Source organism: Pongo pygmaeus, chromosome X, assembly GCF_028885625.2.
Source record: "Pongo pygmaeus isolate AG05252 chromosome X, NHGRI_mPonPyg2-v2.0_pri, whole genome shotgun sequence".
Lineage (NCBI taxonomy): Eukaryota > Metazoa > Chordata > Mammalia > Primates > Hominidae > Pongo > Pongo pygmaeus.
In genome coordinates, this window is record NC_072396.2 from 109,866,959 (window position 1) to 109,890,000 (window position 23,042).

A 23,042-nucleotide genomic window follows, 5' to 3' on the forward strand; every position below is an offset into this window, starting at 1 on the left:
TTCACTAAATATCCTATTGCACCACTCACATGTTCTACCTTCCACAAAGCACTGGGACATGAAGAAAATTCAGCCAAGTTCTTTGCCACTTTATAACGAGGATGGCCTTCACTTCAGTTTTCAATAACGTGTTTCTCATGTAAGTCTGAGCCCATATAAAAATGGCCTTTACTGTCCATATTTCTATCAATATTCTGATCATGACCACTTAAGTAATCGCTGAGGAGATTGAAGCTTCCTCTACAGTTCTCCTCTTCCATTGAACCCTCACCAGAATTGCTCCTTACAGTTAGTTCATGTTGATATAGGCTTTTTCTAGCCTGCTCCTCCAAATTATTCCAGCCTCTGTTCATTACAAAGTTCCAAAGCCATTCCACATTTTTTGGTATTTTTTTTAACCAGAGCACCCCACTGTCAGCACCAATTTTTGTCTTAGTCCATTTGGGATTCTATAACAAGATACCTTAAATGGCTAATTTAAAAACAACAAAAATTTATTGCCCACAGTTCTCGAAGCTGGAAAGTCCAAGATCAATGTGCTGGCAGATTAAGTGTCTGGTGAGGGCCTGTTCCTCGTGGATGGAACCTTCTGTGTGTCCTCACATGGCAACAAGGGCAAGGGAACTCATTCATGCTTCTTTTATAAGGGCACTAATCCCATTCATGAGTGGGGAGCCTTCATAATTTAATCACTTCTCAAAGGCCCCACCTCTTAATACTATCGCGATGGATATTAGGTGACAGCATATGATTTTTGGGAGATCACAAACATTTAGACCATAGCAAGGGCATTGCTTTGGGCCCATTTAAAAATTGAATCATAGCTCTTGTGTTGTGCACACATTTCAAAATTGCATTGTTTAATATAACCAAGCAGTGAGGATGTAAATAAATAGCTCTCAGGCAGTTGACTTGTGGAGAAGCTTCCCCAGAGGCACTGGGTCTTGCAGGAGGACTAGCCCCTCTGCCTAGGTTCTCAATTTCCTGTGCAGCAGCTTGATCCTAGAAATGTGTGTTACTACGTTTATTTCTTAGTTTGCCACAGAGGAATAGAGGACTTAAAACAATACCTAGTAAAAAAAACCTTAGATATTTACTGAGGGCTTGATGAGATAATGTCACTCGGACTTCAGTAAGTATAACGTCTGTACTCAGCATTTCCCCTGCTGCTTGAATAGCATTTTAGATCAAATCCTGTCTAACATTTTGGAGTTCTCATTTGTTTGCTCTCTGGGTCAGTTTCACCACTGTGGTCCCTAGCCTCTCCTGATTTTCAGCCCATTGCCACAGCACTTAGACCCCACTTTGGGCATACAGATTCCCCTTTATCTCCCTTTAAGCAGAGATTGGCACAGTTCTCCCATGCCTCTGATGTTGCTAAGAGACTAAGCCACAAGGAAATCTGAACCCAAATGTGGTAACCATTCACAACTGCTAGTCTATCCCACACAACTGCATCACAACCCTTTCACTAACTCCAGAAGATATAATTTATAGAGATGGTAAAATAATTTTATGTGTGCAGTAATGTAAGATGTAATTGTACAAGTTTGGTTATTTATTTCTACAATTTTAAAATCATTCCAACAATCTGCTCTCTGCCAAGCTCTACCATGTTTATTCAGAGAAGTCAAATAATTATTTTGAGGAAACCTAGTAGGAATCATAAGGGGAAGACTTCTTACTTTCTGTCCTTCTGTTAAAGCTTAATGGGAACTGCTGCAAAGGAGGATCAGAGAGTACCCGCAAAATGTCCTTTGGGGATAATGATTCTAGGAAGGCCACCTCATTCTTGTACCACTACAGAACTTTCTTCTAATCAATCTTACAAGAGGCTTGAGAATTTCGTTTTAAAGAATTTGCTAGTGAGGTATGTATTCTACATAGCTAATTTTAAAAGTCAGAAAAATTGAACCAGTCCTATTAAACAAGAAATAATAGTATTTTAGATTGCCTACAGGGTTACACATTGCATCTGATTGTCAAAAAAGACTCCACGAATTTCAAGACAATTGCTTTGTCCCAACAGAGAGTCATTTTCAATTATAAATCTCACTTTACAAATCTCCCTATCAATACCTAATGTTTTCTTCCTCAGGCAATACTATAAAACAGTTTACCAAATCTTTTCTAATTCTTGACCTGAAAAACATATTCAATTTATCTTAAGGTTTTCAGAAAAGCTTACTAAAATGCAAATAATTTTATTTACCTTCAGTTCCTGAAAGGCTGTGAGCTGAATATGGTCTTTGCTTGTTTGTTTTAGTTTTGGTTTCTTCACTGCTGCTTTTTACCACTTTCTGGTCTTCTGTTTCATTCCTTTACCTTAACATCCTCTCCTTGCATGACTGAAATGCTCTAATAAAGAGGGAAGGTGATATAAGCATGAAAATTTTTATTCTTAAAATAAGGTGAGTCTATCTTAAAGACCAAAACTAACCTAATAACGACCCACTCTTTTTAAAAAGCAATATGGAGCTGTGAATATTTTGTTTGTCCCTAAAATACAGAGGAAATAATTGGACTCCCAGGCAGCCCTAGGGAAAATGATGAGATGTGTTTTGGCAACTTCTCACACAATTTTTAATGTCTTGAAGGACCCCACGTGTCCTTGGTTTTCCCAAAGTTAAGCTTCAAAAAAGTATTTTCCTTTCTTCTACTCTCAGCTCATCCTACTGGAAGAAGAAATACAGATCAATCACTTTCCTTTAATTTAAATAGGTTTCAAATCTCATCACACCTGTATGTGAATGTACACATTATAAACAGCATAGTTTAACCTAGGGCCGTCCTTAATTTCTAGTTAACTAAAGGTACATTTTTGAAGGAGTGGTGAATACTATTCATGATTCCAGGGTTGGTCTTATCCTTGATCTATGCATAAAATACTAAAAGCCTACCTAAAACATGTTTGTTGTTTCTCTTCATTTATTGAGCAGATTTTAGATGCTCAGTCTCAACTATGTTGTGTTGGGCTGTAAGCTACTCTAGACAAAAACCTATAATTAGTAAATAATAATAATAATAATAATCCCAGTTCATCCTTTTATAGTACACTGCATATTGCAAAAGCATTTCACATCTTAAAACATATTAGATACTCATAATAACCATCTGAGATAAATACTATTAGCTTTATTTTGCAAATAAAGAAACTGAGGTTTAGAGACTGAGGAAGAGCTGCTGCCCTTTAGTGATTGAGGGTTCCTGTAGGGCTAGACTGAATTCATCAAAGCTAGCAAGAATCTTCAATTGTCCAGAATGTTTTATTGTACTCCAGATTTAGACTATAAAAAGTCAAAATCTGTCAGGGATTGAACGAGTGAAAATCTGTGTGGACTGAGAATAAGCAGCCCTGCTATTAATCAGGCTGGGAGGACAGACAGATAAAGCCAGCTGCAAAGTTAGCAGAAAACACTGTTTCTCCCAAGGTCATGCAGCAGTTGTAAAATGCCATAATGACCCCCTCCTCCTTTGAGTGACTACTGCTTTCTTACCAGTGATGCCCCAAACCTGCTTTGCTGCTTACATTAACTACCAGGGATACCCAACTGCTAAGCTATCCTTGCCCCATAAGAGAACCCAGTCCCTAGTTAACCCCCATTTTTTCCAATCCTGCCTCAGAAACTCCAACCAATCCAGGATTTACCCCTGCTTCCCTAAAACCTCATCAGAATCTTTCAGTGTAAATGTAAACATTACAAAACTTTCTTCCTTCCTTCAATCAAGGATTAATCCATAGTTCCTCTAGAATGCCCCTCCCTCAATGCACTGAGCCAATAAATCTGATTTTGTCAGACTCTGGGCATGTTGCTGGACTTGGAGTAATAATGCTTTAATGGGAGGGGGGAAGCAAATAACACCAATAAAGAGATCTTGTTTAATTGAACATTTTAATTTTTTTAAACATACCTCCCATCCTTAATTTTATCAGTTGCCATTCCTGGACAATGATTACTCATACTCAGGATAATGGCCCAGAAACTCTGCAAGATACCTGGCCATCAAAGGAGGACTCAGAATAGTTCAAGGGACCATTTACGATGAATGAAAATTGGTCTTAGACATTTTATAATTATTTACCTCTATTAAGAAACCAACAGGTTAAATTTCAGGTGAACAGAAAATTCAATTAGCCAGAATTTCCATCCCTGAACAATTCCACTAACCAAGATTTCACTAAAATTTCATTGCATTTGTGTTCTTATCTGAATGTTATGTTATTCCCTTCAGCATTGCTTATTTTAGTTTATGATCTAGGACAGCAGGGAGCACCTACATGTAAATATTAGTACAATGTCTGGTAGAGCAGATTGCTGCTTACAAATAAGTACTTTTTGATAATGAGGACAGCAGAAGTGCTAGTAGTGATATTGATGATATGGGCAGATATTGAAGAGTATAAACTCTCTGGTGGCAGTTCAACATCTTTATAAAAAATTCAAAGTACCATGTCCCCTGGAAGAAACTGGAAAGTAATTTGGAATCTGCCTGCTAATAAAGTATTTACTTTTTTACTTTCTCCTTTTATTGCCTTAGTTAAATTTATTAGAGGAAGTCAATAATGAGAAATAATGCACAGTAGTTTGAGACAGTATTTGTTTATTAATACTTCCCAGCTTACCACATTGCCAGGCACATATAACTTTTAAAACATCTGTTTAATGGCATTGAATGGTACTAAAATGCATTACTATAGTGTCTTTCTAGCATTACACACACACACTGTAATTTTTAGAGCAGATTTAAGTTCACAGCAAAATTGAGTGGAAAGTACAGAGTTCCCATATTACCCACAAGACTCCTCCCACTCTCAATATCCAGCACCACAGTGGTGCATTTGTTGTAATCCATGAACCAATATTGACACATCCTGATCACCCAACATCTATAGTTTACATTTAGAGTTCACTCCTAGTGTTGTACCATCTATGGGTTTCAACAGATGTATGATGACATGTATCCACCATTACAGTATCATACAGATGAGTTTCACTGCCCTAAAAATCTTCTGTGTTCCACTTTATTTATCTCTCCCTCTCCCCAAACTCCTGGCAACTCCTTATCTTTTTACTGTCTCTGAAATGTTGCCTTTTCCGAAATTTCAATAGTTGAAACCACACGGTATATAGCCTTTTCAGAGTGGCTTCTTTCACTTAGTAATATGCATTTAAGGTTCCTACATGTCTTTTTTTTTTTTTTTTTTTTTTTGAGGTGGAGTCTCGCTCAGTCACCCAGGCTGGAGTGCAGTGGCGTGATTTCAGCTCACTGCAAGCTCCACCTCCCGGGTTCATGCCATTCTCCTGCCTCAGCCTCCTGAGTAGCTGGGACTATAGGCGCCCACCACCACGCCTGGCTAATTTTTTTGTATTTTTAGTAGAGACGGGGTTTCACCGTGTTAGCCAGGATGGTCTCGATCTCCTGACCTCGTGATCCACCCATCTTGGCCTCCCAAAGTGCTGGGATTACAGGCGTGAGCCATCGCTCCTGGCCCCTACATGTCTTTTCATGACAAAATACTTTAAAAAATGCATTCATTTATTCAATGTGCCTTTATTGAGTTTTCTTAATGCTACCAGCACCATGCTAGTTGCTGGTGATACAAAAATTAAAGCTACAGCACACCCTAAACAAGTAGTTCCAGTAAAACACCTTTTGAAGAGGCAAAGGAGATTTATTTATTTAATAAGCTTTATTATTCACAATAGCTTTAGGGTTACAAAGAAGTTAACAGATAAGAGGATACATTTTTTTTTTGAAGGGTTGAGCAGAGAGTACAGAGAACTCTTATATAGCCCCTTTGCCTCTCCCAGTTTCCCATTTTGTTAATGTCTTGACTTAGTGTGGCACATTTATTACAATTAATGAAACACTATACATTATTATTGAAGTCCATAGTTTACGGTAGAGTTCATTCTTTGTGTTACACAGTTCTATGGTTTTTGACAAATGTAAAATATCATGTATCCACCATTACTGTATCATACAGAATAGTTTCACCGTCCTAAATATCCCAGAGCTTTGTCTATTCATCTCTCCCTTTCTCCTCAAAAACTCTTGGTAACCAATGATCTTTTTACTGTCTTTATAGTTTTGCCTTTTCCAAAATGTCATACATTTGGAATCCTACAATATGTAGCCTTTTCAGACTGACTTCTTTCACTTAGTGTATGCATTTAAGGCTTTTCCATGTAGTTCTGTGGCTTGATGGTTAATTTCTTTTTATCAATGAATAATATTTTATTGTCTGGATGTACCACAATTGTTTACCCATTTACCTATTGATTGACATATTGGTTATTTCCAAGTTTTGGCAATTATGAATGAAGCTGCTATAAACACTTGTGCAAGTTTTTGTGTAGCTATAAAAAGTATGATTAATGCATCATACTTTAAGACAATGTTTAGCTTTTTAAGTAACTGCCAAAATATCTTTCAAAGTGGCTGTACCATTTTGCATTTCCACCAGCAATGGATGATAATTTCTGTTGCTTCACATCCTTGCCAAAATTTGATGTTGTCAGTAATACTGGGTTTCAGTCATTCTAATAGGTGTGTAGTGTATGTCATTGTCTAAATTTAAAATTCCCAAATGACATATGACATTGAGCATATATTCAGATGCTTATTTGTTATCTGTGTATCTTCTTTGATTAGGTGTCTGTTCAGAACTTTTGCCCATTTTTAAATTAGGTTGTTAGTTTTTTTATGGTTGAGTTTTAAGAGGTTTTTGTGAATTCCATATAGAAGTTTCTTAATCAGTATATGTTTTGCATATATTTTCTCCCATTTTATGGCTTATCTTTTTATTCTTTTAACTGTTTTTCACAAAACAGATGTTTATAATTTTAATAAAGTCCAACTTATCAATTGTCTTTTTCATGGACTACATTTTTGTCATTGTGTCTAAAATTTTATCAGCAAACACACAAATGAGGAAGAGAAAGAACACAAATATTACCAGTACAGAAAACAGAAAACCACCAAACCACAATATAAAAAAGCAAGAGACAAAGGAAGGAAGGAAGGATATACAAAACAACCAGAAAGTAATTGCAAGATGACAAGAATAAGTCCTTACATATTAATAATAACCTTGAATGTAAACAAATTAAATATCCCACTTAAAAGATATAGATTGGCTGAATGAATTTTAAAAGTAACCTAAATATATTCTGCCTAAAAGAAACACATTTCACCGGTAGAGACACATATAGAATAAAAGTAAAGGGATGGAAAAAATATTCCATGGAAAAGGAAATGAACAGTAAGCAAAAGTGGCTATACATATATCAGATAATATAGAATTTAAGTCAAAAACAGTAAAAAGAGACAAAGAAGGTCATTATATAATGATAAAGTGATCAATTTGGTAAGGGATATAGCAATGGCAAACATTTGTGCACCTAACACAGGAGCACCCGGATATATAAAGCAAATATTTTTAGATCTAAAAGGAGAGATAGACATCAATAAAATAATATCTGGGGACTTCAACATTCCACTCTCAGAAATAAATAAATTATCTAGACAGAAAACAACAAAGAAACATTAGATTTAAACTGCACCTTAGACCTAGTGGATCTAATAGACAATTGCAGAATGTTTCATCCAGCAGCTGCAGAATTTACATTCTTCTCATCGGCACATCAACATTCTCAAGAATAGACCATACGTTAGCACACAAAACAAGTCTCAACAAATTTTTTAAAATTGAAATCATATCAAGTATCTTCTCAGACCACAGTGGACTAAAACTAGAAATCAATAACAAGAGGAGCTTTGAAACCTGTAGGAATACATGGAAATTAATCAACATGTCTCTGCACAACGACTGAATCAATGAAGAAATTAAGAAATAAATAAAAAAAGTCTAGAAACAAATGAAAATTGAAACAAAACATACCAAAACCTATGGGATACAGCAAAAGCATTACTTGTTTATAGGTATAAATTTGTAGTAAATACAGTTAAAATTTATGCTTACATCAAAAAGTAGAAAGATTTGAAACAAACCACCTAACAATGCACCTCAAGGAACTGGAAAAGCAAGAACAAGCCAAACCCCAAATTAGTAGAAAGAGTAGAGATCAGTGTAGAACTAAACAAAATAGACACTCAAAAACTACAAAGGATCAACAAAATGAAAAGTTACTTTGAAAAAATAAACAAATTTGATAAACCGCTAGCTAGACTAACCAAGAATAAAAGAAAGAATACCCAAATAAAATTAGAAATGAAAAAGGAGACATTACAACTGATACCACAGAAATACAAAAGATTATCAGAAACTACCATGAACAACTATGCACTAACGAACTCGAAAACCTAGGGGAAATGGATAAACTCATGGATAAATATAACCTACCACGATTGAATAAAAAAGAAAGAGAACCTGAACAGACCAACAGCAAGTAATGAGATTGAATCAGTAATGTCTCCCAACAAAGAAAACAGTATAAAGACTTCTTAAAAAAACAAAAAGAGAAGTACCATATGATCCAGCAATCCCACTACTGGGTATTTATCTAAAGAAAATGAAATTAGTATCTCAAAGGCATACCTGAACCCCCATGTTTATTGAAGCACTATTGACAATAGCAATAATATGGAATCAACCTAAGTGTCCATCAATGGGTGAATGGATAAAGAAAATGTAGTATATTTGCACAGTAGAATCCTATTCTGCCATAAAAAGAATGAAATTATGTCATTTGCAGCAACATGGATGGAACTCGAAGTCATTATCTTAAGTGAAATAAGCCCTGTACTCACTCATATGTAGGAAGTAAAAAAAATTGATTTCATGAAGGTAGAGATTAGAACGATGATTACCAGAGCCTGGGAAGGATGTGAGTGTGGGGCTGGGGGGAGGAAGAGAGGTTGGTTAATGGAAACAAACATATAGTTAGATAGAAGGAATAAGTTCTGATATTCAATAGTAGAGAAGGGTGACTATAGTTAACAACAATGAATTATATATTTCAAAATAGCTGAAAGTGAGGACTTGAAATATTCTCAACACACTGAAATGATAAATGCTCAAGGTGATGGATATCCTAGATACCCTCAGTTGATTATTACACATTCTGTATATGTAACAAAATATTAAATGTACACCATAAATTAAAAATATTATGTATTAATAGAAAATAAAGTGATTATTGATATAGCTGGTTAAACATCTACTATATTTATAACAGTTTTTTTATTCATTGCTCTTATTATTTGTTTCCATTTTTGTTTCCCATGCTTTTTCTGCCTTCTCTGGTTTTAATTGAGCATTTTATATTATTCTATTTTTTCTTCTCTCTTAGCATGTTATATGGTTTGCTTCTTTGTACTCACCAAATTTCATGTGGAATTGTAATCCCCATTGTTGGAGGTGGGGCTGGTGGGAGGTGATTGGATCATGGGAGTGGTCCTTCATGAATGGCTTGGCACCATCCCCTTGGTGCTGTTCTCATGATAGTGAGTGAGTTATTGTGAGATCTGGTTATTTAAAGTGTGTAGTGTGCACCTCCCCACCCCTCTCTTCCTCCTACTGTTGCTATGTGAGGATGCCTTGCTCTGTGTTTGCTATTCCCTGTGAGTAAAAGCTCCCCAGAAGCAGATGCTTCTGTACAGCCTGTGGAACTGTGAGCCAATAAAACTTTTCTTATTAATTACCCAGTCTCCGATATTTCTTTATAACAATGTGAGAATGAACTCAAACAGCATATCAATTATATTTTCAAATTTTTAATTGTATCTCTAGAGTTTGCAAAATACATTTCTAACTAATCTAAGTCCACTTCCAAATAACACTATACCATGTCACAAGTAGTGCTGGTGCGTGATAATGGAGTATTTCCAATTCCACCATTTTGTAACATTTCTGTCATTAATTTCCCTATTTATAAGCTATAATCATCAAATACATGATTGCTATTATTTTGAACAAACTGTTGCCTGTTAGATACAGAATAAGAATAATAAAATATTTTATTTTATTTTGATTTATCCCTGTTCTAACACTATTCTTTATGTGGATCCAAATTTCTGATATATATCACTTTCATTTTCTCTGAAAATCTTTTAACAGTTTTTCCAACACAGATTGACTGGTGACAAATTCCCTGTTTTAGTTTGTCTGAGAAAGTCTTTATTTATCCATCACTTTTGAAGGATACTTTAACTGAATATCACATTCTAGGTTTGTAATTGTTTTATTTCAACACTTTAAATATTTCACCCCACTCTCTTCTTGCTTGCATGATTTTTACAGAGAAGTCTGATGAATTTCCTATTCTTGTTTATCTATAGGTGTGGTGGGTATTTCTTTTTACCCCTCTGGCTTCTTTCAAGATTTTCTTTGTCTTTAATTTTATGCAGTTAGAAAATGATATGCCTAGGTGTAGGTTTTTTGGTATTTATTCTGCTTTGTGTTCTTGGAACTTCCTTGATTTGTAGTTTGGTGTCTGTTAATAATTTTAGAAAATTTTCCAAGCTTATTAATTAAATATTTCTACTGTTCCTTTCTTCTCTTTCTGGTATTTATTATATGCATATTACTTCTTTTGTAATTGTTCCTAAATTCTTGGACATTTTTTACATTATTTTTTGTCCTTTTTTCTCTTTGAATTTCAGTTTAGGAGGTTTCTATTGACATATCTTCAAATGCATTGATTCTTTCTTTGGCTGTCAACATATTTTGATTTCTAGAGTTTCCTTTTGATTTTTTTCTTAGAGTTTCCATCTCTGGTTACCTTACTAATTTGTTGATATATGTTGTCCACTTTTTTCATTGGAGCCCTTAATATATTAATCATAGTTATCTTATATTTCCAGTTTGGTAATTTCAAAATCTCTGCCATATCTGAGTCTGGTTCTGAATGTTTGCTTTGTCTCTTCAAACTGTGGGGATTTTTGTTTTGTTTTGCTTTGCTTTGCTTTTTAATATGCCTTGTTACTTTTTTGTTGAAAGCCAGATATGATGTATTGGGTAAAAGTAACTGAAGTAAATAGGCCTTTAATGTGAGATTTTATGTTTATCTGACTAAAAGTTAGTGCTGTGTTTACTCTTTCATATAGCTATAGGTGTCAGAGGCTGAAATTGCCTATAGTGTTTTTGTTCTTGTCTCCACTGTTTTGTTTGAATTTTCCTCGAGATTACTTCTTAAATAGGGCCTGATCTTTGCAGGTTTTTTTGTTTTCAAATAAAATCCCTTATTATTATACAGGAGCCTGATTGATGTTGTGGAACATATTTCAAAATTCTATGATGTCACTGCCTTTAGTGAGCTTGTGCCCCTGGTATGTTACCTTCATAAGTGTTTCGTAGCTTCCCCCATCCCTTTAGGTGAGAGGAAAGCTAGAGTAGTCATTTCCCTTCTCCCAGGTGGGCTAGGCTTTGGTAAAACCTAAGTAGTTTAGGTCATGATAAAGTGGTTTCCCTTGAGAGCAAGCTTTAAAAAAAAGAAAAGAAAAGAAACAGGATCTTGCTCTGTCACCCAGGCTGGTGTACAGTGGCACAATCATAGCTCACTGCAAACTCTAACTCCAAGGTTCAAGTGATTCTCCCACCTCAGCCTCACTGGGAATACAGGTGCACACCATCAAGCCTGGCTAATTTTTTAAAATTATTATTTGTAGATATGGGGTCTTGCTATGTTTCCCAGGCTGGTCTTGAACTCCTGGCCTCAAGTGATCCTCTAGCCTTGGCCTCCCAAGGCCTAGAATTATAGGCATGAACCACTACACTCAGTCAACAAGCATTTTTAAAAGGAGGACAAAGTGCTCTGGGCTCATTTTAAAATGGTCACTTTTCCCTTTCCCCCTGCCAGAAGCATAAGGGAACCTTTTTCCAATCTTCACAGTAAGAACTTAGTAGCGCTTATGTAGGCAAAACTCACAAAATTGTGGGGTCCCCCTAAATATAGGTCTCGTGGTGTTTTTAACTCTCAAGATAGTTCATGGTGGGTCTCCAGGAATTTATCTATTACATTATAAGTGTTTGTGCTGGTACTGGCTTTGCTCCTGGGGATCTCATTCCAGTATGCTGTGATTCTCTGTATTTGCCTTTCTCTCAACTTTCTGGGGCAGAAGTTTGCCCTGTGACTTGTTGTTTGAGTGATTTAAGAAAAGTTGATAATTTTCGGTTTGTTCACTTTTTTCTTTTTGTGAGAATGAGAGGGACAATTTCCAAACTCTTTATAGTATTAATTTGTACTAATAGTACCAATCTAAATAAAATTTTGGAATATAGTGATGTCTGTCACCTGAACTGGTTACTTTCTATTGTACCAGTGTTCACTGCTACTATAACTTGCCTTTAATGTTAATATTTAGACCCCTCTGGTTACTACCCCTCCCTCACTTGCCATGGATGCATGCATATGTACAAACTCATCAAACTGTATACATTAAATAAGTGAGTTTTTTGTATATCTATTGTTTCAATGATCAACTTAAAATGTATGTAGTTCTTACCCTCCCACATAATATCAATACTTGGAATGAGATACTTCTAAGGTCATATGAAATATATCCCAGGATTCCCTCCCTTATAACCTCTACTCTGAAACCAGTCTCTTTAATACCTCTCTTTCACACATTCTGCAAAAACCTACTCTTGTCTTCTATTCTGGAAAACCCTCCCTTCTTTTCATTTAGTGAGAATTTTCTTAAGCATTTTTTGGATAACTTAGTCAACAGTAGTCTCTCCATTCTATGACATACTGTTGTAAGCATGAGTGTACCACCCTGCTTTGCCTTATTCTTTCTATAATTTTCTGCAACTGTGTACATCGTGTCTCCTCATTTAAATTTTAAAGTTTAATGGAAGAAGGGACCACATCTTTTAATGTTTCTATTTCTTGTATGCCAAATATATAGCCCAGAGCCAGGCACTTATTAAATATTGGAAAAGAATCATTTATGGATTGTTATATTCTTCACAGAATTAGAAAAAACTATTTAAAAAGATATATGGAATCAAAAAAGAGCCCGAATAGCCAAGGCCATCCTAAGCAAAAAGAACAAAGCCTGAGACATCACATTACCTGACTTCAAACTATGCTACAAGAATATAGTAGCCAAAATAGCATGGTACTGGTATAAAAACAGACACATAGACCAATGGAACATAATAAGCAATGCCACCAATCAACAACCATCTGATCTTTGACAAAGTTGACAAAAACAAGCAATGAGGAAAGGACTCCCTATTAAATAAATGGTGCTGGGATTATTGGGTAGCCATACACGGAAGATTGAAACTGGACTCCTTACACCATATACAAAGATCAACTCAAGATGAATTAAATACCTAAGTGTAAAACCAAAAACTATAAAAATCCTGAAAGACAACCTAGGAAATAGCATTATGGACATAGAATCTGGCAAGGATTTCATGACAAAGATGCCAAAAGCAATTGCAACAAAAACAAAATTCGAAAAATTGGACTAATTCAACGAAGGAGCTTCTGCACAGAAAAAAAAAAACTATCAACAGAGTAAACAGACAACCTACAGAATGGGAGAAAACATTTGCAAACTATATATCTGACAAAGGACTAATATCCAGAATCCATAAGAACTTAAAAAAATTAAAAACAAAAAAAATTCCATAAAAAAGTGGGCAAAGAACATGAACAGACACTTTTCCAAAGAAGACATACATGCAGCCAAACAAGCATATGTAAAAATGCTCAACATCACTAAGCATTAGAGAAAGGATAATCAAAACCACAACAAGATACCATCTCACACCATTCAGAATGGCCATTATTAAAAAGTCAAAAAATAGCTGATGTTGGTGAGGTTGCAGAGAAAGGAGAGTGCTTGTACACTGCTGATGGGAATGTAAATTAGTTCAGTCATTGTGGAAAGCAGTTTGGCAGTTTCTCAAACAACTTAAAAGAGAATTATCGTTCAACTCAACAATCTCATTATTGGATTATTGGGTATATACCCAAGGGAATATAAATTGTTCTACCATAAAGATGCATGCATGGCTATGTTCATCACAGCAATATTCACAATACCAAAGACATGGAATCAACTTAAATGCCCATCAGTGGTAGACTGGATAAAGAAAATGTGCTACATATACACCATGGAATAGTACACAGCGATAAAAAACAATGAGATCATGTTCTTTGCAGCAACATGGATGGAGCTGGAAGCCATTATCCTAAGTGAACTAATACAGGAACAGAAAACCAAATACCACATGTTCTCACTTATAAGTGGGAGCTAAATATTGAGTACATTTGAACACAAATAAGGAAACAACAGACACCAGGGCCTACTTGAGAGTCTCAGAGGGTGGCAGGAGGGTACTATGCTTATTACCTAGGTAATAAAATAATCTGTACACCAAACCCCTGTGACAGGCAATTTATAAAACAAACCTGCACATGTACCCCTGAACCTAAAATTAAAATTAAAAATAATATATTTGCTAGAAAATTATGACTGCTCTGTTGAGTGATTTGTAGTCATAAACACCATTTTGATCTTTAATTCCAAAAAACGCAAGTCACCTAGGTTTTTCAGGAGCTGATAATTAAGACACCTCATATATATTAATAGATGAACCAAGGATCATTTTTCAAATCCTCTCTCCAGATTCTTTCTGCAGCCTGTGAAGAGCTGTTTTTGGAAACTGCATTAGAAGAAGGAAAGGCTTGGTTTGGAAGAACAGGATCAGCTTTCCACCCTGTGCCTGGCAGAGGCTATGGCTGCCCTCCATGTGAAGCTTCAAATTAAACTGAAGTTGTGGTGCCTACGCAGCTTCTGGAACTACAGGGGGTTCTTCCACAGCAGGTTACACAGAGCTAAAATAATTGAGTGTGGTGTTATTTACCAACATCAGGGAGAAAAACAGAGAGCAAAAGTCAATATAAACCATGAAAGTAGTAAATTCCCAGTTTTGTCTTGGTTAGGTACATGTTGGGAGAGAAGAGAAAAAGAGAAACTACAACTTTAGTCGGGAAAAATAAAAACAATTTATAGAAAAACTAACCATAAGATGTGGTCTCCCAAATGCAGTTAAGAAAATTCTTATACTTGTCTGGTTCTGCGATGGTACATAAATGTAAAGGGCTTGAGATTTTAGTATGAGAGACTCAGATTTTAGAAACTCCATTCCACCAACCCAACTTTAAGCCCTTCCTGCTCTCAAATGGGAAGCAGAAGAGGTTAAGCCAAGCCAGTCTTAAATGTCAGTAAATGTAAATACAAATATTTTTGGAGTAGCTAAAATACAATCTACCTTCAGATAATGAAATGTTTGTGTTTAATAACATACCTTTACATGTGCATAGTGCTATTTACTTTTCAAATCACTTTAACCCATTTTACCCTTACAACAAAGTTAAAGTACGTATGGTAGTTATTTTACAGTTTCAAGATGAGTTAAATTAAGGCACCATTGAGTTAATGATTTTGTAAAGACCAAGCCTGAGCTTGTAATTGGAAGGCGGGTACTTAGAGCCCAGTTTTTTTCTGAGCAGTCATGTTTCCAATTTTATGCTGAGTGCCAGTAAGTCATAGGGATATTGCCTGCATTTATAACCAGGTGTCCAAAAAGAAGATGAGAATTACTTCTGCTTCTCCAATTTCCCATCTAAAATATTTCATGATTGAAAAATATATGTATTTAAGAACCTACTCCAGAACTAAACTGCAGGGTTGTCACCATGTAGACTCATGATTCGCTCCTTCTTTGGCCAAAGGCAAGAGAAAGAAAAGAAAAGTTGACAGGGTACCCACTTTCATCTCACCCAGAAGGTAGCTGGTCGTTGTTGAGAGTGTAACACTCCAAAGAAACAGGAGGCGCACTCTTCAGGAAATAACCCAAGCAGTTCAGCCCCTCTGCAAAGAACATCTGTTCCTAGCCATACAAGATCCTTTGCAGCTTTAAAAAAAGCAAGGCTAGGAGAAAATGTTGCAGAGGGCTTCTCCTGTGAGGGCAGAAAGCAGAGGGACAGATGGGGAGCAGTGTCTGGAGAAATCAGGGTCATGGGCATGTTAGCATTATTGGTGGATTAGGGCTCGGAGCACATTACTGCATTGGACAAAAGCCAGGAGAAAAGCAGAGAGTAGGCTTCTCACTAATGTGTGGAGATAGAAGGCCACTAAAAATCTTCAGTTTACTTCTCATAAGGCAACCATATTCAAGGCCCCCTTCTTTACACCTTTATCTCACTACTGTCAAAACTTTAACCTCTACCACAAAACCTATACTCCTACAGATTTTTTCCCTTAATGCCATGATGCAAAAATCCAATTAGTTTCCATGATCTTAGTTTAGAGCATGGACCCCAGTGTTTCCTCCTTTTCACCATACAAGCCAGGTTGACTTTATTTATCAAAGCCTAGTGGCATGTTAATATTTCTTTTTGCCAAGTGAATTATTCACTTCTTTTCTTTTCCATCTTATCTTCATGTCAAGAGCCACTTTTTGTGTTTTCTTGTAGAAGGTCCCACCCACACATACACCCAGCCAGGATTCTCCACACCCATCATCAGAGACCTGTGTGAGCTGTGTGACCATCTGTAGTCTTTGCATGGCTGCTTTCTGCCCAAATCAAGCCAATTCAGCCAAGAATACTGTCTTTATTTCAGGCTTCTCAAAGAGCATCTTGGAGAAAAAGAAGTTGAGTTGGCACTCATCTTTGACTCAGTTGTGGAAGCTGACCTGGCGAATTATACCTGCCATGTTGAAAACCGAAATGGACGGAAACATGCCAGTGTTTTGCTGCGTAAAAAGGGTATTTATTTTTATAACTCTAACTATGGTTTGCTTAGCTATCAACAACTATTGAAGTTAGAGATATTTCCTGGCTTTATTTTATCATGTGGTGTAAACCTTTATTAACCATTTTGTCTTTTTAAGGAAAGATATTTCTCTTGCTCTGCATATGAGCATAAAATACCTATGATCTTCAATACCATTAGGAAGTGGATAAATGAAATGAAGTATTGTCATATGTTAAATCCAGTGACATAAATTGTACCTTAGTTATAAGTGTTACATAAAGTTTGATATATATTTGACATTCAATATTTTCTCCATATTTTGCCTTCTTATATCTTATATTGCTTAAATGAAATGCAAGAGATTTTATTATTGGATGAGAAACACAGTTGCTTTTTTATTCCCTGACTAAAAAATAAAAAATTAATAATCCTATATAATATTCTTACAATTGTTATCATAAAAATTACAAACCATATTTTATGATATGATCTGGTATTAAGAGGTCTTTATCAGGTGCATATATTTCTAAATATTTTGGCATCCCTTTCTCAAGTTGGTTCCAGACGGGGTGGAAATTGTATATAATGAACAAAGAAAAGAACCTCTAAATTTACATATAAAGGAGATAAAAAACAGATATACGAACAACAAACAATCTCAGCAGCTAGAGTAGCTTCTGAATTGGCTCTTACCTTGCTATGACTTTTGATTGCTACAAAAGGCTAAATACTTTCTGTATATGTACATCTGGCAAAGGCTTTGCAAATGTAGCAGAACAAATGTTCTCAATCAGTGTTCTTGTTGCCTAGGTTTTAGAGCAATAATAGAACAGATTCAATCAGCAAGGTCACTTAGTTGTACTTCCTGGCCAGGATGGAGTTTATATTTTCCAGCCAGCCCTAATACTTGACAATGACCAGCAGCTCTTGAAGAAGCAGAGAGGAATCATTATTCTGAAAATAATGCATTTATATCTCTAGCGCCACTTCGTACTCCATTATACTTGGTTCTATCTTAAAATAAAGGCATATTTAAGTGTAAAGGAGTCTAATGGAGAAAGTAAAGTCAGAAGACCCAGATTCAGGAGATCCTGGTTCAGTAGGACTGACTTGTCTTATTAGACTCACTAAACCTTAGTTTTCTTATCTTTAAAATAGGATTAATAATACCTACCTTGCAGAGTCACTTTGAGGTTCAAATAATAATGATATAATGGGTGTGAAATATGCCATAACCAAACAGTCTTCATTATTATACTGAACTTGGATAATTTATCCTAGGTAACCACTTAGGAACCACATGAAGGGCAGGTATTGATCATGCCCAAACACCTTGTGGCAAGGATCACTTTGTTTCTGTTCATCTCAGTCTTATTTTGGGCTTAGAGATCCTCCAATCAGAGCCTGCTGCTATACCTCTGTATCCTCAGAGATATCAACTTGAGCAATGTCTAGCTAGTAATAAGCACTTAGAACCCATTCTGGTCAAATAAATGGTTAATTTTTTCTTTTATTAATGAAGACTTAGCTACAGCCAGCACTATGATAGGTGCTGGGGAATAGAATGCTGAATAAGATAGACATACCCAGGTCTTCTTGGAGCTTATACTCTTTGGAGGAGTGAGAATGCAAAGAAAGACCAAGATTAAACATTTTTTTAAATTCTGCAAAAGATATATAGTGTTATAATTAAAAATCTGCTATGAGGAAAAATAATGGGGGGTGTCTTATCATTCAGCCCACATGGACAGAAATAACCTTATTTGAGTTTTAAAATAAATCCATTTCTCTTTAATAAGTAAAGCAACACAGGGCAGCCCCTAAAAATTTCTAAAAATTTGACACTACAAACCAAGACACACTATAATACCCTGCTATCACCCAAGGCTTTTACAAGAAAACTGGTCTAAATCATGTTAACTGGCAATGTTAATTCTCATCTTCCAAATATATAAATATTGGAGTTCCCCAGGGTTCAGGTCCCCTCTTCTCACTCATTCAGTAGGTGATTTTACTCTATCTCCATCTCATGGTTTTGCTTACCACTTATATGCTAACAGCTCCCAAATTTATATCTAGCCTGGACTTCTCACCTGTATACTCAATTGCCTACTAAATAACTCTACTTAGAGATCTAGTAGGCATATCAAATTTAGCTTGTCCCAAACAGGATTCCTAATTTCTCCTGCCTACAAACCTGATCCTCCAGTCCCCTTCTCCATCTCCATCACCACTATTCTATTTGCTCATGCCAAAATCTTTGGAGTCATTCTTCACTTTCTCTTTTCTCTACTCACATCCTATATCTACTCCACCAGCAAATCCCATGGCTTAACTTTCAAAGCCTATTTAGACTCTGAACACTTTTCCCACCTTCACTACCCACATCCTCTTCTGAGCCACCAGCACCAATTACCTGGATCATGGTAACAGCCTAACTGGTCTCCCTGCTTCCACCCTTTTCCTCTCAGAGTCTATTCTTATCACAACAGTCAGAAGGATCATTTAAATATATAAGTAAGGTCATGTATTCCCCTGATCAGAACCCTCCATTCACAGTTCCTTCCCTTTCCACTAAGAATGAAATCCCACATCTTTACCGTGTCCTATAAGGCACTACACAATCTGTTCTTACATCTTATCTCATTTTCTACCACAATTTTCCTCATACATTATACACACTAGCCTGCTTTCTGTTTCTCATGTTCACCAAACACAGTCCTGCCTCAGGTCCTTTGCACTTGCTGTTTCATCTGTCTGGAACACTTTTGCCTCCAGCTGTCTCCATGACTCCCTCCTTCCCTTCATACAGATTTCTACTTAAATGTTACGTTCTTGATAGGTATTTTCTGTCCATCCTATATAAAATGATATCACCTTTCATTTTCTTTTTCTTCTAACCTGTCTCTACTTATTTTCACTTTGTCTATTACTATTGGATATTGTATTACATATTTGTTTGCTTCTTGTTTTCTTTCCCCCACTAAAATATAGAATACTGGAGAACAGGAACTTTTCTTGCCTTATTTACTGCTGTATCTCTAGTGCATAAAACATAATAAGTGCTCAAAACTATTTCTTGAATGAAAATTCTCCTCATAGAGGACAAGCACAATCAGGTGAGCAATAGATAACAGGGATTGATAAAAAGAAGATTTGATCTGTGATTTTGTCATGACTAATGTCTGCCCTGGATTAGCTAAATGCATTTTTTCTTTTCAAGTATTGTTTACTTTCCAGGGATTGCAAACTCAAAGACCTCAGGTCCCAGGAAAATACTGAATTTTTAAAGAAGAAGGCTGGATATTAGACAAAATCAAAGCATAGACCAGAGAAAACATGCCTTGCTTTAAAAGGGCAACAACTACTTTGTTCTATAAGATTACTGCTGTTTTTGCTGGAATGTATGCCCAGGGATATGAGAGCTTTGAAGTTTTCAAGTGAAGCTGAAAGACTGGATATGATGTCTTTTAATTTTTAAATATTAGTATTCATTTTTGAAACATTGTATGATCCAACAAAACCAATTTTTTGGCCCATAGTATACCAGTTTGTACTCTCTGTTCTAGGTAGCAGTTAAATGATTTCATTGTGCTTTACAAAAGTATGCAGTTAATCTTCCCTCACTTGGTCTCCTTAGGAGCTTCTGACAATATAGTGGAAGCCCAAGAAAGAGCAATAATCCTTATGGAACTGTCATATTTTTTTTAAGTCAGAACAAGCTCTGGCTTGTTTTGAGAAACTTAAGATATTTCCTTTGGAGTTGGACCTTTTAAGCTTTATCACATCATAGCCTGGCCTCATTGGCAGTAGTATTCCTACTTGGAATACTAGTATGGCTTGTTTTATGGAACAATAACTTCTTGATGAGCTGTAAGTCAAATATTTAAAATGCCTTAAGTGATCATTATGGAGAAGAAACATGATGCATCCTTTCATTAAGTGAAAAGGGCTTTTGTAAAATGAAAACTCACATCTAATATATCCAATTAACAGGATCAAGTTTTGTAACCTATCCATCTTCTTACCTATGTATCTTCTGTCTGCACCTACCACTTCCTTATTCTCAGGTGAACAATTTGCCAGTAAGTGCAACTAGCATTTCAGTAAGAAGTTCGTCTTAAATTTTTTCTTTGGTGAGCTAAGAGTCTGAACTTAGGTTCAAGAAATTCTGATAATTATTTCTATTTCTCTGCACATACTTCCTTTCTCATAAAACAGAGGCATATCATTGAATCTCTCTCTCTTCATTCTCAGTGCTGCTGCTTCACTCTGTCCCACCATACCTGAATAGAAAACTTTCTGAGCCTGCTCAGGATGCTATAACAAAACACCTTAGACTGGGTAATTTTTAAACATTATAAATTTAGTGCTCACAATCCTAGAGGCTGGGATGTCCAAGATCAAGGCACCAGCAGATTCATGTCTGGTAGGGGCCTATTCCTCATTTTTGTCTGAGATATCAGAATGGCCTTTACCATTCATATTTCTACTAACATTCTGATCACGACCATTTAGGCAATCTCTAAGATGACTGAGGAATTCCCTACAGCTCTCTTCTTCCAAGCCCTCACCAGAATTGCCCTTAAGGCTCTTTTCATGGCAATATACCTCAAATCTCTTCTACCCTCTATCCATTATCTACTTCCAAAGCTGGTTCCACAACTTTAGGTATTTGTTACAGCAGCACGCCACTTCTCAGTACCAATTTCTGTCTTAGTCCATTTGGGCTGCTGTAACACGATACCGTAGACTGGATAGTATATAAACAACAGAAATTGGTTGTTCACAGTTCTGGAGGCTAGGAAGACCAAGATCAAGGTACCAACAGATTTGGTATCTGGTAAGGACCCATTTCGCATAGATGGCACTTTCTTTGTGTCTTCACATGGCAGTAGCAGCAAACAGGTTTCCTCAGGTATCTCTTGTAACAGGCCCCATTTATGAAAGTTCTACCCTCATGACCTAATCACCTGTCACATGCTTCCCTCGTTTTTTATTTTGTATTTTTTTAGAAACAGGGCAGGTCTCACTCTGTTGCCCAGGCTGGAATGCAGTGGCTCAATCATAGCGCACTGCAGCCTCAAACGCCTGAGCCCAAGTAATTCTCCCACCTCAGCCTCCAGAGTAGCTGGGACTACAGACACACCACCATGCCCGACTAATTGTTTAAATTTTTTGTAGAGACAGGGCTTCACTTTGTTGACCTGGTTGGTCACAAACTCCTGGCTTCAAGCGACCCTCCTGCCCCGGCCTCCCCAAGTGTTGGGATTACAGGCTTGAGCCACTGTGCTTGGCCAGGCCTCCCTCTTATATAATCACCTTGGGGGTTAGGTTACAACATATGCATTTTGAACAAACATTCAGACCATGACAGAAGCCCTCAGGTGGGATCTCCTAACCTGCTTCCCAACTTGTGAGTCAGAGGAGCAAGCTCAAACATTCCCTGCATTCCCTCTCTCCAGTCCCTTGGCTTCAGTTGCTATTTGTCCCATTCTATAATATCTGATCTTTGTGTTCACAGTGAAGAAATAGGTGGGTTCAAACTAAGAAGGTAAAAAGAGCTACACATGTACTTTGGGTGCCTAGAAAAAGTTACAAGCCCATAAATATTTGCTGTTCTTGCTACAGCTCTCTTTGTGAAGCATATACAAGACACAGCCCAACTAAAATGACTTTCGGTTTCTTAGTCAGTAAATGTCCCTAGAAGTATAGATCCTGCTGAGATTGAAAATTGCAATTGAAAATAGAAGACAAAAGAAAATCCAGGTGTCATTAGGGTGATGGCAATTCTGCCCTCTGATTATAGGATAGATGTTTCCCTTTTGATGTGACTGCCTGGGCTGAATCAAAGAATCTGGTTGAGTCTCTGGGTCTAGGTTCACAGTTTTCAACTTAAACAGCCATCATTACATAATATCTTTCAAAGACATTTTTATAAAGTGGACCCCAAAATCACAAAGGTACTTTTTTCACCATGGTTTTCTTCCATAAATTTACGGCTGAAAAAATGTCTGCTACGTGAGAGCACAAATTGTTCCTGCTGCTGAAGTTTTCCATCTACCTAATAGCAACTCTACTCTGTAAATAACATAGAAATTGCTGAAAAACTTCCCATTCCACGACTTTTAAAACATTTGAAAGCTCTTCTGACCAGAGAGAGAGACAGAAAGACCAAAAAAATCATAGCATAAAGTGAACATCTTAAAACAGGAAAAACCTTTTGAATCAAGTCAATTAATGCCCCAAGATGAAAGAGAAGTCAGTTTTCAGAGTAACAAAGAAAATTGTAT

At 36.4% G+C, this 23,042-nt stretch overlaps 1 protein-coding gene across 1 annotated transcript in view; it reads left to right on the forward strand.

Moving 5' to 3' along the window:
- Positions 1-23,042, forward strand: part of IL1RAPL2 (interleukin 1 receptor accessory protein like 2) — a 662,085-nt gene that overhangs the window by 616,407 nt on the left and 22,636 nt on the right. The window contains exon 8 of the mRNA XM_063660227.1: positions 16,615-16,760. Coding sequence (XP_063516297.1) covers positions 16,615-16,760 — 146 coding nt within the window. The remainder of the gene's footprint in view (positions 1-16,614; positions 16,761-23,042) is intronic.